Here is a 15,557-nt window from a genome sequence, read left to right on the forward strand (position 1 = left end):
GCACATCCCTAGAAATACCCACATCAAGTGAAATTTAAGCTGTGGTTTAAAAAAAAAAAAAAAAGAAAGAAAGAAAGCTTTGCATTAATCACAAGAGCATACGAGTAATCTGTAGACTGATTTTCTTTTAAAATGGTAAAGTTTTCCTGTTTACTTTACATAGAAATCACTATTAGCCAGCATGCACCAGGCCTCGTTATTCTGACACAGGAAGAAGGCTCTGAGTGCTTATCCTTTTAGTTTCTGTCACATCATTTTGAAGTGATGGGACAAAAACTGGAGGATTGCCCACAATCGAATCCTACATTTTTATTTTTTCCAAAATATTTGCACAGGTAAGCAGGATTCTGCAGTGCCAAATCACATTTAGACCCTTCAATGCAAATCATTTGGACACTTGAAAATAGCATCAGGTAATGTTTTTAACACCAACAATTTACTGAATTGCCTGTCATAGTTTGTGTCACAGCTTCCAATCCTTACTTATCTCCCGTGTCATGTGATGGGCTTAGGATAATTAATGTGGGGTCCCAGGTGACTATTAATATGTAAGAGATGGACGTGCCAAGTGGTAGACTCCATCCTCTTAAGTGAGTGCATTCTTGATAATTGATTGCAATTGTATCTGAAACATAGAGGCTGGATCTATATTGAGCCTCTTATGGTACTATCACTGAGTGGAGCATTTATTTCCTAAATATATTACAGTCTATCCATAATGACATGGTCTTGTCTCTTGACGATGATGTACTTCTCCATCACAGTTGTTCATAATGTCCCACTCTGTTCAGAAATATTAACCATCTTTGTTTTTGTTTCCGATGCTGTAAAAAATCTCAATGGACTGACTTTCTTTTTGATACAAGTACTAGGTGGTTTCAACGAAGGCCACACCAATAGGACACCTGCAATATTCTCATCCTGTGTTCTAGTGTCATCTGTATTCCTCATGTCTGTCTGTTGGAGTCAAAGGTCTAGGACAGTGATAGGCAACATTTGGCACTCCAGCTGTCGTAGACTACATTTCCCATAATATTCATACAGCCATAATGCTGGCAACGTATCAAGGGAGAAGAAGCCCACAACATCTGGAGTGGGAAAGGTTGCCTAACCCAGGTCTAGGATATCCAGTCTCTTCCTGTTCTATGTAGAACACACAATGTCATGTTTAATTTTCTAAAGACCCTTTTATGGTGCTTTTTCTTGTTGCTGTCCATTATCCACTGGTTCTGATTATTCTATAAATTGTTCTAAAACTGAATTACCCCCCCCTCCCTCCCCCCTTTTTATGTGTTTGGTACCAAGTATAAATTTGATAAATCTTGTAATCACTCAAAATATTATTGTATTCCTCAGTGTCTTTCTAGTAGTGGACTATTGCGTTGCTTTTCGTTTAGTTATCTTCTGTTTCAAAAAATCATTGATCATGACCACAAGGACTGCTGAAAAATGTATTTAAAATTGTGTACCAGTTGATGCAGTGATCTTTATTCTTATTACCCAATATTAAGTTTAACCTGGCTTACAGAGGTCTAAGGTTTTCGCTTTGTGTTGGTGATATTCTCATGGGGTCTCAATGGGGAGTACCCAATTCATTTTCTTTTTCAAGTCAAGTTCTAACTTGCTTGCAAGTTTCATTATTGCTTTGGAGTTTACAAAAAGCAGGTGAACAGAAAATGTGACATTTTGGAGGTGTTCCGGTAAATGATCTATCTGCTTTTGCTAAATAAGCTTAACCATTTGTGATGAAGTGGTGATCTGATTTAAAAGTGAATATGTGACTCAAAAAAAATAAATAGTTCTTTGTTGAATTAATGCAAAATATTAAATACTTAAAAAAATGTATATATGTATGTGTGTGTATGTGTGTGTATATAAATATATATATATATATATATATATATATATATATATATATATATATGGACTTGGCTCCTGCACTCCAACCTTAGAACCATAAAAATACCCGGTGCTCTGGTGGCTGAGTAACATACAAGGAAAAAAAAAATACCGGCACTCCTGAGGTTTTCAAATACAGTCTTCTTTATTCAGAGAAACCACATCAACATTTCAGCTCCTATCAGGAGCTTTCATCAGGAGTGTCCTGATGAAAGCTCCTGATAGGAGCTGAAACGTTGATGTGGTTTCTCTGAATAAAGAAGACTGTATTTGAAAACCCCAGGAGTGCCGGTATTTTTTTTCCTTGTGTATATATATATATATATATATATATATCATGCTCATAAATAAAAAAACTTCCCATGCATGTTACAAATAAATATGCACATTGTTCCTTCCGCTTAAGCCAATTAAAAAAGTGGTGCCATAAGAGAAGCTGATATATTGTGTTTGACCCAGATGTAGCTGTTGAAACAGAGTTTTCAGAGCATTATATAACGTAATCTTGGTTTTGTGTATTTCAGTATACCCGGGTCTGGATTCCTGACCAAGAAGAAGTCTGGAAATCTGCGGAAATCATTAAGGATTACAAAGAAGGGGATAAAACCTTGCAACTAAAACTTGAAGATGAATCGGTACGTAGATCTATGTGGGTGGCGTATTATATGCGATTCTATCAATGTACCAGAATTGTGAATCTTTGGCAAACCCAGCTTTGGAAATGCCAGGAGGCAGGCACTGCCATGCATTTTTCATAATAATAGGCTTCAAATTCTGAGCTGTAAGAGGTTAGCTATTGCCTCCTCCAGACTTTGTACCAAGTCTCTAGATCAGGCTTCCCCAAACTCCGGCCCTCTAGATGTTGCTGAACTACAACTCCCATGATTCTATAATTTAATAGATAAGCCGAGTATCATGGGAGTTGTAGTTCAGCAACATCTGCAGAGCTGGAGTTTGGGGAAGCCTGCTCTAGATGGTTAATGCTTAACAGTTAGCAATTAGAGGTTGAGGACATGCAGCTAATTACTTGTGAGTATATATGGATAACATTTTAATATGCATTCACATTTCACCTGCTAGCTGATTGCTCTTGGCTTATAAAAGACAAATCTGCTGGCTGCAGTGGAATGAGCCTATCATTGAGATCCCAAAACTCTGATTGTAACATTGCTCAAAGCATATTGTATACCTGCTGCTGTGCATTGTGGGACCAGGCAGCTGCAGCACTAATGCAAACATCACATAAGTATGAAAGGGTCAATCTTAAGCACCATAATCATTACAGCTCATTGTAGTGGTTATGGTGCACGGTGTCTTTGCGCCTTTTCCTCAGTTTCTATGAAACCATTTTGGACCTATTTCACTATAATCACTACAATAAGCTATAGTCCGCATGTTGCTTAGAGTTTCTTAATCAGTGTTTGCTGCTGATGTTTCTAACAGAGTGTATCAGTTAAAATACTGTAAAATATGCGTGAAGGCTACCTTGTCAATCAAGTATTTATTATAGAACAGCCTTCTCGTACAATGTAAAGTGCATAATGATGGGGCAGATTGGTGTAGCAGTATCCCTGGAAACCAATGCAATGTTCTGACTGGATGTTCAATTTTTAGGATGTTGTTTCAGAATAAAGTTATTTATCCCAGCGACAACTTTCTCTGCTGCCCATGAATATTCACTGTCTGTGATCTATAAAGATTTAATTATTATTGTCCTATAATTAATCTATTTAACAACCTGCTCGCAGCTAGGGCTTCAATTAGGAGCGAAAAAGCCAAATTATTACACATCTGACCGTGTCGCACAAATTCGGCCAGGTTTATTATGTATGCAATTAGAAATCTGGAAATTGGCTATTTCCAATTTTACAATGCAGTATAATCAGAACCATTCAGGTCATTTCAAGCAATGCTACCTGCCTATTAAACTTTGGACTAAAACCTCTCTAAAAATCAGCTCTACATATGGAACATTTTACAGGATGAAAAAAGATGTGATACATTTCTTTATTAAGATCATTGCATTTCCTACCACATTGAATGTCTGGGGGGAAGATCCAGTGTACTGGAAGTATGCCAGCATAGTGTGGGGCGTTGATAGGTGGCTGCTTAGGGACTCACAGTAAGGATTATGCCATTTTCACAGTCTAGATGTCCATTCTGTAAAAATTCGGGATCTTCTGGATTACAAATAAATAGGCTTTTGTCTTAAATTTTAAAAATGTAAATAGAGATTGAGGATGGAGAGGTAAGAAGGCATACGCATGGATTGAAATGTAATTTCTACTCGCTCGAGACAGAGCCAAACAAAGTGTCAGCCTGAAACCTGGCAGGTCTTCTCCAAACTGGAAAAAGATGTGCTCGGAATGTGTGGGCCTTAAATGGGTCCCAATTCCTTGTTACTGGGAGTTATTTGCCATTGTGCCATCAATGACAGAATGAATGCCTCTATTTATTTGTAAGTACCATATTATCATCAGTCAGGTGACCATAGCTCCTTCTAATTATACCTTCTAGCATTTTGTATATTCTCCATGTTCCATCACTCCCAAACAATGCCACCACTTATATATACCAGGAGGCTCCCTTCACGAAACAATGCTGTTAACTATGAGAACCATTATTTCATCTTGATATGGCTTCTTCTCGTGTTTTTTTTTTTTTTTTTACAACATCTCCGTATATGCAACCTTGTAATTAACTTACGGTAATCCATCTGGTATCTAAAGCCATAGCAGCAATGGCTTATTGCTTTGTACATTCATTTAAAGGGACACTCCAGGCACCCAGACCACTTCTGCCCATTGGATTCCACTACCCTTAACCCTGCAACTGTAAATATTGCAATTTTCATAAAGTGCAATGATTACATTGCAGGGTTAACTCCTCCTTTATTGGCTGTCTACTAGACAGCCACTAGAGGGCACTTCCTGGTTTCTAGTACAGGTTTTCTGTGCAAGAGCGTCTCTGGACGTCCTCACGCTGAAGCATCCTCAATGCTTTCCTATGGGGAGGTCTAATGCGCGTGCGCGGAATTGCCGCGCATGCTCATTAGGTCTCCCCCGCCGGCGGCCGCACATGCACAATCGGTCTCCCCCGCTGGATGACGTCGGCGGGGAAGGAGCGTGGGCGGACCCGAAACCACCGCCGAGGGACATCGGCGGGGGTCTCAGGTAAGTCACTGAAGGGCTTTTCACCCCTTCAGCAACATGGGATGGGGGGTGGGATTTGTTTTCCTGGCACTGGAGTGTCCCTTTAACCACTCTTACCATTTGCATAGCCAGCTCCCTGGTTTCACAGCCAGTGATACCCTACAGTGACCATCTTTGGGAACCAGTGACTATTTTAAAACTGAGAAAGTGGTTAATAATGAGGGCATATAGTTGGATGCTAAGAGAGAGTAAAGAAAGTCACATTAGAATTCCTATCTAATAAGCAATTTGTCATTGTTTGTTCCAACGTTGGGCACCCTTAGTACAATGCATTTTAAGAGCAGTATAAATTTAAGTATGTTGATTAACTGTGATCGTGATATCACACTAATGTGTACAAACTTCATCTAAGTTGGTCACTATTTCATACTCCATTAATTGGAATGTCATTGCACGTGTCTCTGTATTGTCCTTGAGACTGGCTGTCATTCTTTATAAGTAGAGCCTCAGCAGAAACCAATGCCCGCTCCTGTCACTATAAAGATTTTCGCTTTGATACATAGAAGTGAATTGTCCTTCTACTCCTGTATAGCGCACAAACTGAACTAAATTAATCAAAGGAAGTCGCGCCATGGGATACAACAGCTGTTTTGTGACAATTTAATTAAAATGCAGTTTGTTTGTTTTTATTATGGATTGGGCTTTGATTTGAAGTCATAAAACTTTATTAACCCATCACTGTTCACTACACAAATAAAATGGGGACTCTACTGGAATTTTTTATAACTGTACTGGTATTACTACTGATTGGAATGTTACAAATTGATTTGGCCCTTATCAACTATAGAAGTTAGTCAGTAAACTGGGTCTAATGTATTTTTATTTAATTATATATATATATTTTAACTGATCGCTCTTTAGTACAATCACATGACTTATTCTGCAAGCAAACCATTTCCACTTCTAATTCTAGATTTTTCGTAGAAAGAATAAACTAAATCTCTAGAATGAGTTACAAAAAAAGTTATGCCTGGCTTAAGAAGACATTAGATTTTCTTGTTTTCCTTGTATGCGTGGTGAAATGCAAACATCCATATTTATTTATGCTTTAAATCACAATGACCAAAAGCAAACAAAATGGAAAGGTATCATGTTTCAATACAGTTGGAATCTTCATCTGAATTTTACCTATCGCTTTGTGTAAAGTGAATAAGACAAAGCATCCGTGCGCATGTAGCCATTGATTAAAATCAATATTATGTGTAATATAATATAAAAATACAATACTGTGTTTGAAAAGTTATATTTGTATTTTCTCTCAGGTCATAGAATATCCCTTGGCAGGTTCTCCAACCCAGTTACCTCACTTACGGAATCCTGATATTTTGGTTGGAGAGAATGACCTCACGGCACTTAGTTACCTCCACGAGCCAGCTGTTTTACACAACCTCAAAGTTCGCTTCCTGGAATCCAATCACATCTATACTTATTGTGGTAAGACACTGAGTCCTACTTTATATAGAAAAAGTAATACATAAGGAGCAATTCTGGGGCAACATTTTAAAAGTGGTGCAGTCACCATGGAAACCGATAGAATGTTCTGGCAGATTGAAGGTTCCACATGCCATCAGTTGTTTAATTCTGAAAATGTGTATGGAAATGGTCTATCTGGGGCCTTTTTGTTTATAACAATTTGTAGCCCTGTATTATTTGCAATATTATTCATTAAATTCTGCAAATACATCAATTTACACAATTCATGTAATATATCCTGTTTTTGCCGAAATGTTGCTTATATTTTGTGAGCAACAAAACCTGGCATATTAGAAAAAAAAAAATGACGCAAGGTCTCCAGTCCTGCATTAAATTGTTACAGTGAATCTTTCACAGAGAATTTTAGTAAATCAATGAAGCACAAAAAAATGACCTCTATAATTTGTTAATATTCAGTTAACCATTTCAGTAGTTTCCTAAAGAATGGTAATTAAATATTAGTACTGCCTGTCTACGTTGTTTAAAATGCAATTCCCTGCATCCTCTTCTACATAAATGCCGGACCGTTTGTTATATTTTCTTTATTGATAACTGATGCTGAATATGTTAGGGTACAGATACTTTATGTTTTGTAGTGTCTGTAATTTGTTTTAGTAATTGATGCAGAAATCAGTTAGAAGGTGGGAGGTTGTTAGTGAGCTCCTTGGCAGCTGGGTTTTAGTCTTGTTCCTACAACGTACACTGATCAGCCACAACATTAAAACCACCTACCTAATATCGTGTAGAACCTCTCGTGCTGCCAAAACAGCTCTGATGCTTCAAGGCATGGACACCACAAGACCTCTGAATCTGTCCTGTGGTATCTGGCACTGAGACATTAGCAACACAACCTTCCTTCTTCTTCCAACCTTCCATTGTTCAATGTTCTGATGCTCATGACCCATTAAATGCGTTTTCGGCAATTGAAGAGGGACATTATGGACACTCTAACTGGTCTGCAGTTACACTGCCCCATACACAGCAAATGGTAATGCACTGTGTGCTCTGACATCTTTCTATCATGGCCAGCATTACGTTTTTCATCCATTTGAGCTACAGTAGCTATTCTGTGTGATCAGACCAGATGGGCTTCATACCCTATATGCATCAATGAGCTGTGAGAACCCAGGACCCTGATAATGGTTCACTGGTTGCCTTTCCTTGTACCACTTTTGGTTTTTATTAACCACTGCAAACTGGGAACACCCCACAAGACTTGCCATATTGGAGATGCTTTGACCCAGTCGTCTAGCCATCACTATTTGGTGCTTGTCAAAGAGATCTTTTCGCTTTTCCATTTTTCCTGCTTCCAACAAATGAAATTGAAGAACTGACTGTTTGTTTGCTTGTAACAATATAATCAATGTTATTCATTTAACTTGTCAGTGGTTTTAACATTGTGGCTGATCGGTGTATAGGGCTTACTTTATGTTTTATCGATCTATGTAAAATCTTTGTGTTACAAATTCATTTTTGATACAGATTATACATTGGGATTTATTCACTAAACACTAAATTGAAAAACAAAATGACAGAATCTACACAAAATAGTCGATTTGGAAAAAAAAAATCTCCAGCTCAACTATAATCATATCTTGGCTATTTTAGCCTACATTTTGCCGTTTGTTTTTCAGTTCACTACATTCACAATAGTTGTGTACAGTTCACTAGAATAATTTGTTTTCTTATTGAAATAGTGTAATAGCTTTGGGAACATTAGCCAATGGACAGCCTCTGCACAGTGTAACCTTTTTGTACATTTTAGTGCACATTATAGTCACTCACTCATTCTTCTCATTACTACTATGGGTAAATCTGCCATCACACGCTTAACTTCTACCGGACATTGTAGTAGTTATGGTTTTTAAGCTTAGTCTGCCTGTGAAACTGTTTTGAAGAGCATTGGTAACATAAAATAGGGCTCTTCCCGAATACCATGTCCTCCCTGCATTCATCATGATGACGAAATTGTGTTTCTGTATTGTGAAATGTGAATCTGACTAAGTTTGGATGACAGTGGCACTGCTGTTGGTGCAGTGGAGAAACTGTGTTTGTCAAAGCATGCCAATACGGTTGGAAAGAAAACTTGGTGCTTAGAGGGCCCTTTAACTAAAAGGGAAGGAATAGATTGTAGATGAAAAATGATCTCTTCAGTGCAGTTTGAGGGCAGCATTTGGCTGATTGCGAATACACTTTATTTTTGATATAGCATAATGTTATCTATACACCAAACATTTTTTTAATTCCTTCATCATAATATATTGCTGGGAAAGCAGTTTACATATATGTGTTATTCTGCAGAAAATACCTATAGAAAATTTTTGATGCCTTGTCCTCAATGCAGGATGTGCTCTTAGTGGTCATTACGGACTCGAAATTGAGACATGACTAATTCATTATTTTATTGGTTATTGCAATGTTGTTTTTCCGTAGGGATCGTGCTTGTTGCCATTAACCCCTATGAGCAGTTGCCAATCTATGGAGAAGATGTCATTTACGCGTACAGTGGCCAAAATATGGGGGACATGGACCCTCATATATTTGCAGTGGCTGAGGAGGCGTACAAACAGATGGCCAGGTATGTACATTTTCAGTAGAACGTTCTGTGTGCTGATGGTGTTAGGAGAATGTATGTAACCTGCGAAATTAATTAGAATAATAATAATCATAATAATAATAAAGATCTCACTAAGAGAGGTCAGCTTAACTTCCACTAGTTTTTAAGTGGTGTTCTACATGTTATAAAAAAAATATATATATATTTTTTAAATTTTGTATTATTCTGGTAGATTTCATACTAAATAAAGAATAACACATAATGCATATACAGAGTTATTCAATGAAGTGAGAATTCAAAGTGCATTTCAAATGTATGGTAAAAATAGCCGAACTAGAAGAATTCTCTAGGTCATCTATGCTTTCAGTTCAGCTACAGTCCCTTACATATGTAATTTCCTTTGAATTCTCAGTTTAGTAAATTATCCTGCAACAGGGTTTATTCGGGAAAGTGAAAATTCAGGATGAATTCAAAGTGGATTTTAAATGTGATTTCAAAATAGCCAAAATGAAAAAACTCCCTGTGTCAGCTATATTTTCAGTTTGGTTACTGTGTTTTTAAATTTTAAATTCACTTTGGATTCTCACATTAGTAAATAACTGAAAAAAATAAACATAAGTCAGCTATATGTCCACTTTGCCCACTATTAGATTTGTAATTGACTTTTAAGTCGGTTCTCACTTTAGTGTAATACCTGATACCTGATACCTGAAAGAAAAAAAAAATGGGCCGAATGTTTCTTATCTGCCGTCACATTCTATGTTTCTATAATCTGGATCCACTAACTCTCAACCCACCAATGGTCTTTAACATGTCTACATTGCTTGACAAGTAAATTGCATGGGTTAAAATTTGCCAAGTACACATTCTCAAAATCATATATTGGAACTTTATGACTTCTGTACATATATTTTGTAATTAAGGACCAGAATAAGCCGGGGCCAGTGCAGCGACAGTCTCTGCATGGAGCATTTCTCCTCAATGTCTATATCTGGTAGAAAAATGAGGGCAGAGAGTATCAATACTGAACTGAGCTAAAATAGAAATTGAGAGAGCTTTCAAGTGCGATCCCAATGCATGAAACCACGTGTATTCTGGATACATGTATCCCTTGCAGACAGTGTGATCGGTTACTGAATTTAAGTCCCAACGTTAGTTTAATAAACTTTACAAATGATTGAATAGTGATGGAAAAACATTTCAAATGATTTATCTACAAAGGTACCTATAGACTTTAATAGTGACGTGTGTAGACAAATAATGTGGGATGTTTTTCGAACATTACTGATTTATTTAGAAAGCGTACTATAGTAAGGCCTTCGTTCTGTCAATAGTACAAAAGGAGCATTATTTTATTCCATGAAATAGCATTTTAATTAGAACTATACATGTTTAGTAATGTGGTCCAAAACACCCTTTTTCAGGGCCATAGTTTACGGTCACTGCCGTTTACGATCACTGGATTCTGCCACCCTTGGTAGTAAAATTGCGAGTTTTAGTGAACTGTGTTCTATCTAATTATTTATAAATATTTACTAGAATTTAGTTCTTAGTAGCATACGAGTATAATAACTTACCAAGAAAAAAAATGTGTGATCAACTAAGCAGCCTGGCTTTTTTGTAATTACTTTTGTACATTAATATTCAGATGCATAATAAGTGCTCAGTTTATACAGGGAGTGCAGAATTATTAGGCAAGTTGTATTTTTGAGGATTAATTTTATTATTGAACAACAACCATGTTCTCAATGAACCCAAAAAACTCATTAATATCAAAGCTGAATATTTTTGGAAGTAGTTTTTAGTTTGTTTTTAGTTTTAGCTATTTTAGGGGGATATCTGTGTGTGCAGGTGACTATTACTGTGCATAATTATTAGGCAACTTAACAAAAAACAAATATATACCCATTTCAATTATTTATTTTTACCAGTGAAACCAATATAACATCTCAACATTCACAAATATACATTTCTGACATTCAAAAACATAACAAAAACAAATTAGTGACCAATATAGCCACCTTTCTTTGCAAGGACACTCAAAAGCCTGCCATCCATGGATTCTGTCAGTGTTTTGATCTGTTCACCATCAACATTGCGTGCAGCAGCAACCACAGCCTCCCAGACACTGTTCAGAGAGGTGTACTGTTTTCCCTCCTTGTAAATCTCACATTTGATGATGGACCACAGGTTCTCAATGGGGTTCAGATCAGGTGAACAAGGAGGCCATGTCATTAGATTTTCTTCTTTTATACCCTTTCTTGCCAGCCACGCTGTGGAGTACTTGGATGCGTGTGATGGAGCATTGTCCTGCATGAAAATCATGTTTTTCTTGAAGGATGCAGACTTCTTCCTGTACCACTGCTTGAAGAAGGTGTCTTCCAGAAACTGGGAGTTGAGCTTGACTCCATCCTCAACCCGAAAAGGCCCCACAAGCTCATCTTTGATGATACCAGCCCAAACCAGTACTCCACCTCCACCTTGCTGGCGTCTGAGTCGGACTGGAGCTCTCTGCCCTTTACCAATCCATCCATCTGGCCCATCAAGACTCACTCTCATTTCATCAGTCCATAAAACCTTAGAAAAATCAGTCTTGAGATATTTCTTGGCCCAGTCTTGACGTTTCAGCTTGTGTGTTGTTCAGTGGTGGTCGTCTTTCAGCCTTTCTTACCTTGGCCATGTCTCTGAGTATTGCACACCTTGTGCTTTCTGGCACTCCAGTGATGTTGCAGCTCTGAAATATGGCCAAACTGGTGGCAAGTGGCATCTTGGCAGCTGCACGCTTGACTTTCCTCAGTTCATGGGCAGTTATTTTGCGCCTTGGTTTCTCCACATGCTTCTTGCGACCCTGTTGACTATTTTGAATGAAACGCTTGATTGTTCGATGATCACGCTTCAGAAGCTTTGCAATTTTAAGAGTGCTGCATCCCTCTGCAAGATATCTCACTATTTTTAACTTTTCTGAGCCTGTCAATTCCTTCTTTTGACCCATTTTGCCAAAGGAAAGGAAGTTGCCTAATAATTATGCACACCTGATATAGGGTGTTGATGTCATTAGACCACACCCCTTCTCATTACAGAGATGCACATCACCTAATATGCTTAATTGGTAGTAGGTTTTCGAGCCTATACAGCTTGGAGTAAGACAACATGCATAAAGAGGATGATGAGGTCAAAATATTCATTTGCCTAATAATTTTGCACACTGTGTAGAGTTGGGTAGATCAAGCTATACATTGCCTGGTTTCATGGAAGTTCTATGTGTAACTTTCTAGTTATATGGGGAAGTTGAACTAAGAACCCATTTGTACGGATCGCTAAGGAATTAAAAGGTAGCATCTGGTCAGACTTCTGAATTTATACCAAAACATTTAGGGCAAAGCACAGTCCTTTTCCTTGGAGCAGCAAATAATATCAATTATTAATACTGCTTTGTTATTTTTCAATATCTCGTATTACTATACAGCATCAATCTAACACCAAGATCTGATTCTGGACCACGTGGTAAGACAGCATTTTACATGCATCATTCATATAGACTATTAATGTTTTACTGCACTTCATGGAAAGCTAGCCTGAGATTCAAAGCCTCGGTCTTGCTTTTGATAGTGTTTGCATATTTTTCATAAAATAGATACAGGTTGTCCTCTTGGGGGCACGACGTCGGGGCTCGTGTCTTTAGAAGCTAGAGGAATATGAATTTTTAACTAGGCTCCTTCTGTGAAGTTCAAAGTGTGCGTCTGTTTCAGTAATGTCACAATTCATGATTGGATCTGACTAACTATACATGTGTTCATAAAAATATAATGTGAGGGGACATATGTATGTGGCCACTGTTTTGCTTTTTGATATGTTGGTTCACATGCAGGCTTAAGTGAATACTTGCTAATCTAAACTTGTTCTTAATTTTTAGAATTCACAATGTGTTTATGGCTAATATTCTGAGTTATACATGGTGTTCACCAAAGTCAATAATCGTCTATTGTATATTCATCTAAGTGATCTACCATCGGCTTGCAATAGCAAACTGTGAGACTACCCTGAATTAGGAAGAAGAATATCTCGTTCAGCCTGTTTTTATTTAAAGGAGAGTGACACAATTCTCGAGCAACTCTGTGTCAAAGAACAGGCAATTAGACTTACATCAAGTTATAGCAAAACAGATCGTCCTTTCTTAGACAGTTGAATAATCTTAAAATATTCATTGAAGACCTCCCTAAAAGTGTGCATGTCAACTGTTTTATAACATACAACATCTATCATTTTAACATTCTAACTTCTGGCTACAAAGTGTCCCTTCAATTGGGTGAAGTTAAAAGAAGTTTATATATAAAATACACGTTAAATATCAAGATGTAAATTCACACAGATAGTTCAGACGATTAGCCGATAGAGTAATACTTTGTCCAAAGGCAAGATCACATTCTTTTTCGTTCTGGACATAACAAAACAAAAACATTCTTCGAATTATAAGCAAAACTCAGCAATAGAGGGCAATTTGGTTCAGCGTATGTAGGACAGCGTATGTAGGACAATTTAATATTGGATTTGTTGTTTTTAACAAGAAAAAGAAAAAGAAGACAATATCTATAAATTTGAGAAATTTGTAGAAGTCAAGAACAAAGTACCACATTGTTAAGATCCATTATTAATATAAGTTAGAATAATATCAGCTTGGTAACAATGTTACCATATCAAGATGTCCTTTTATAGCGCTGTGCACAATTAAAGGAAAACTCCAAACACCTAACCCCCCCCCCCCAACGTATCCCCCAATGAAAAAAAACGCATAATAAATGCATGCATGCTTTGATTGGGGATATATCTTACTAAATAGTGTTTCTGGTGGGGTTTTTTTTTTGGGGGGGGGGGAGGGTATTTAGGCGCAGGGGTTTCTCTTTAAACCCTTGTATTTTTAAAAAAAATAAAATATGCATTCTGTAAATTGCCCTTATCTGATCCTATAAACCAAATAGAAACTGAACATTGTAAATTACATTGATTTATTTTAATGTTATTTGTAGATATATATATATATATATATATATATTTATTTTTTTTAAAGCATTATAATCAAAAGAATTACATAATAGGATTGCAGACATTATCTAGTACTATACTTATATCTGAATACAAATATAATCACACCAGATAAGTTATTTAAAACTCTTTAAATCACGGGGGGGGGGGGGGGGATTGGAACTTCTTGGAATGAAGGGCCTAATTGCAGCTTGATTCCCTCAAAACCATTTTGCTCTGCCTATCAATAAGCAATAAATACAGAAACATCCAGTAAGGAAGCTTAATATCATGTGACACCATGTGGCGGGTAGGAGATCCTGCTTTACAGTATCCTTATCATGACCCTGCTTCTGTTCCCCAATGCATAAACTGAAAGCCTAAGATTTAATGTGATTAAATTAAACCAAACAAGCTGCCCCAGAGAATGCATTAGATGCTCGTCATGTTAATTCTTCTTGAAGCTAACGAAGAAAACGTTCTTTAAAATAAAAATTGAACTAAAGAGCATCTGAGGCATCCTGCTCCAATTATAGCAAACATACCATCACGATGAATGTTTTCACATCGTCTTAAATTTTAATATTAAGGTATTTTAAATGCCAATCAGAATGTTTCCAAAATGCTTTCTTGGAGGGTCTTCTTGCCTGAAGTTGGTATAAGTTTAGCCAAGGCATTCACCCATTATCCTCTGTAAGGGCTCGGTTATTTGATATTACTTATTAAGTGGTTGTCAGGAATATTTGTAGACCTAATCATGACCATGGAAGAGTTGGAGTCTCCTAGGAATCTTCCAGAGTTGAGTGTAGAACACTCCGGAATCACAGAGCTGATTTTAATGAGCATTATTGTGGGAGATTTATCGAAGTGTTGTGATCAGAAACAAAGTGGAATGTTATAAAAGTGAAGTAACCACCAATGGAATTAGCTGCTGGTTCCATCGACTCACTTTGGCAACTTCTTAAAGTGAACTTGTCATCCATCAACTGTGTAGGTTACAAATTCAGGTGTACATGAGAGATCACATCCACCATTTTTAAGATAGTATCTAGAAATAAATGAGGCAGAGCTGTGCATCCCCTCTCTTCTCAGGGGACAGGTATAAGTATTAAAGCAGTCCTAAATTTCTATTTTAGAGTTTAAGAGTTTAAGTGGTGCAAGAGATCTCAACAGAATTATTTCACCATTTTTTGTCTGCTTGACTTTGTCTTCATGCTAATAACAGATCACCATATGTGTATCTGTTTAATAAGAGAATTAAATATTTTTACAAGGCGTATTCTACCACTACCTGGAAAATCTATGCAGCAAAATAAACCAACCTACAATCTAAATGAACACTTACAGGGTAAATATTTAAAATGTGCTTGAATGGCGACAAGAGAGAAAAAAGAAGG

The 15,557-nt window shown here is 37.1% G+C and overlaps 1 protein-coding gene across 3 annotated transcripts in view; it reads left to right on the forward strand.

The window, feature by feature from the left end:
• Positions 1-15,557, forward strand: part of MYO5B (myosin VB) — a 203,947-nt gene that overhangs the window by 69,214 nt on the left and 119,176 nt on the right. For all 3 annotated transcript variants that reach the window (XM_063453850.1, XM_063453852.1, XM_063453851.1), the window contains exons 2-4: positions 2,424-2,534; positions 6,374-6,545; positions 9,018-9,162. In XM_063453850.1, the coding sequence (XP_063309920.1) occupies positions 2,424-2,534; positions 6,374-6,545; positions 9,018-9,162 (428 nt within the window). The remainder of the gene's footprint in view (positions 1-2,423; positions 2,535-6,373; positions 6,546-9,017; positions 9,163-15,557) is intronic.

The sequence above is a fragment of the Pelobates fuscus genome, chromosome 5, assembly GCF_036172605.1.
Source record: "Pelobates fuscus isolate aPelFus1 chromosome 5, aPelFus1.pri, whole genome shotgun sequence".
Taxonomy (NCBI): domain Eukaryota; kingdom Metazoa; phylum Chordata; class Amphibia; order Anura; family Pelobatidae; genus Pelobates; species Pelobates fuscus.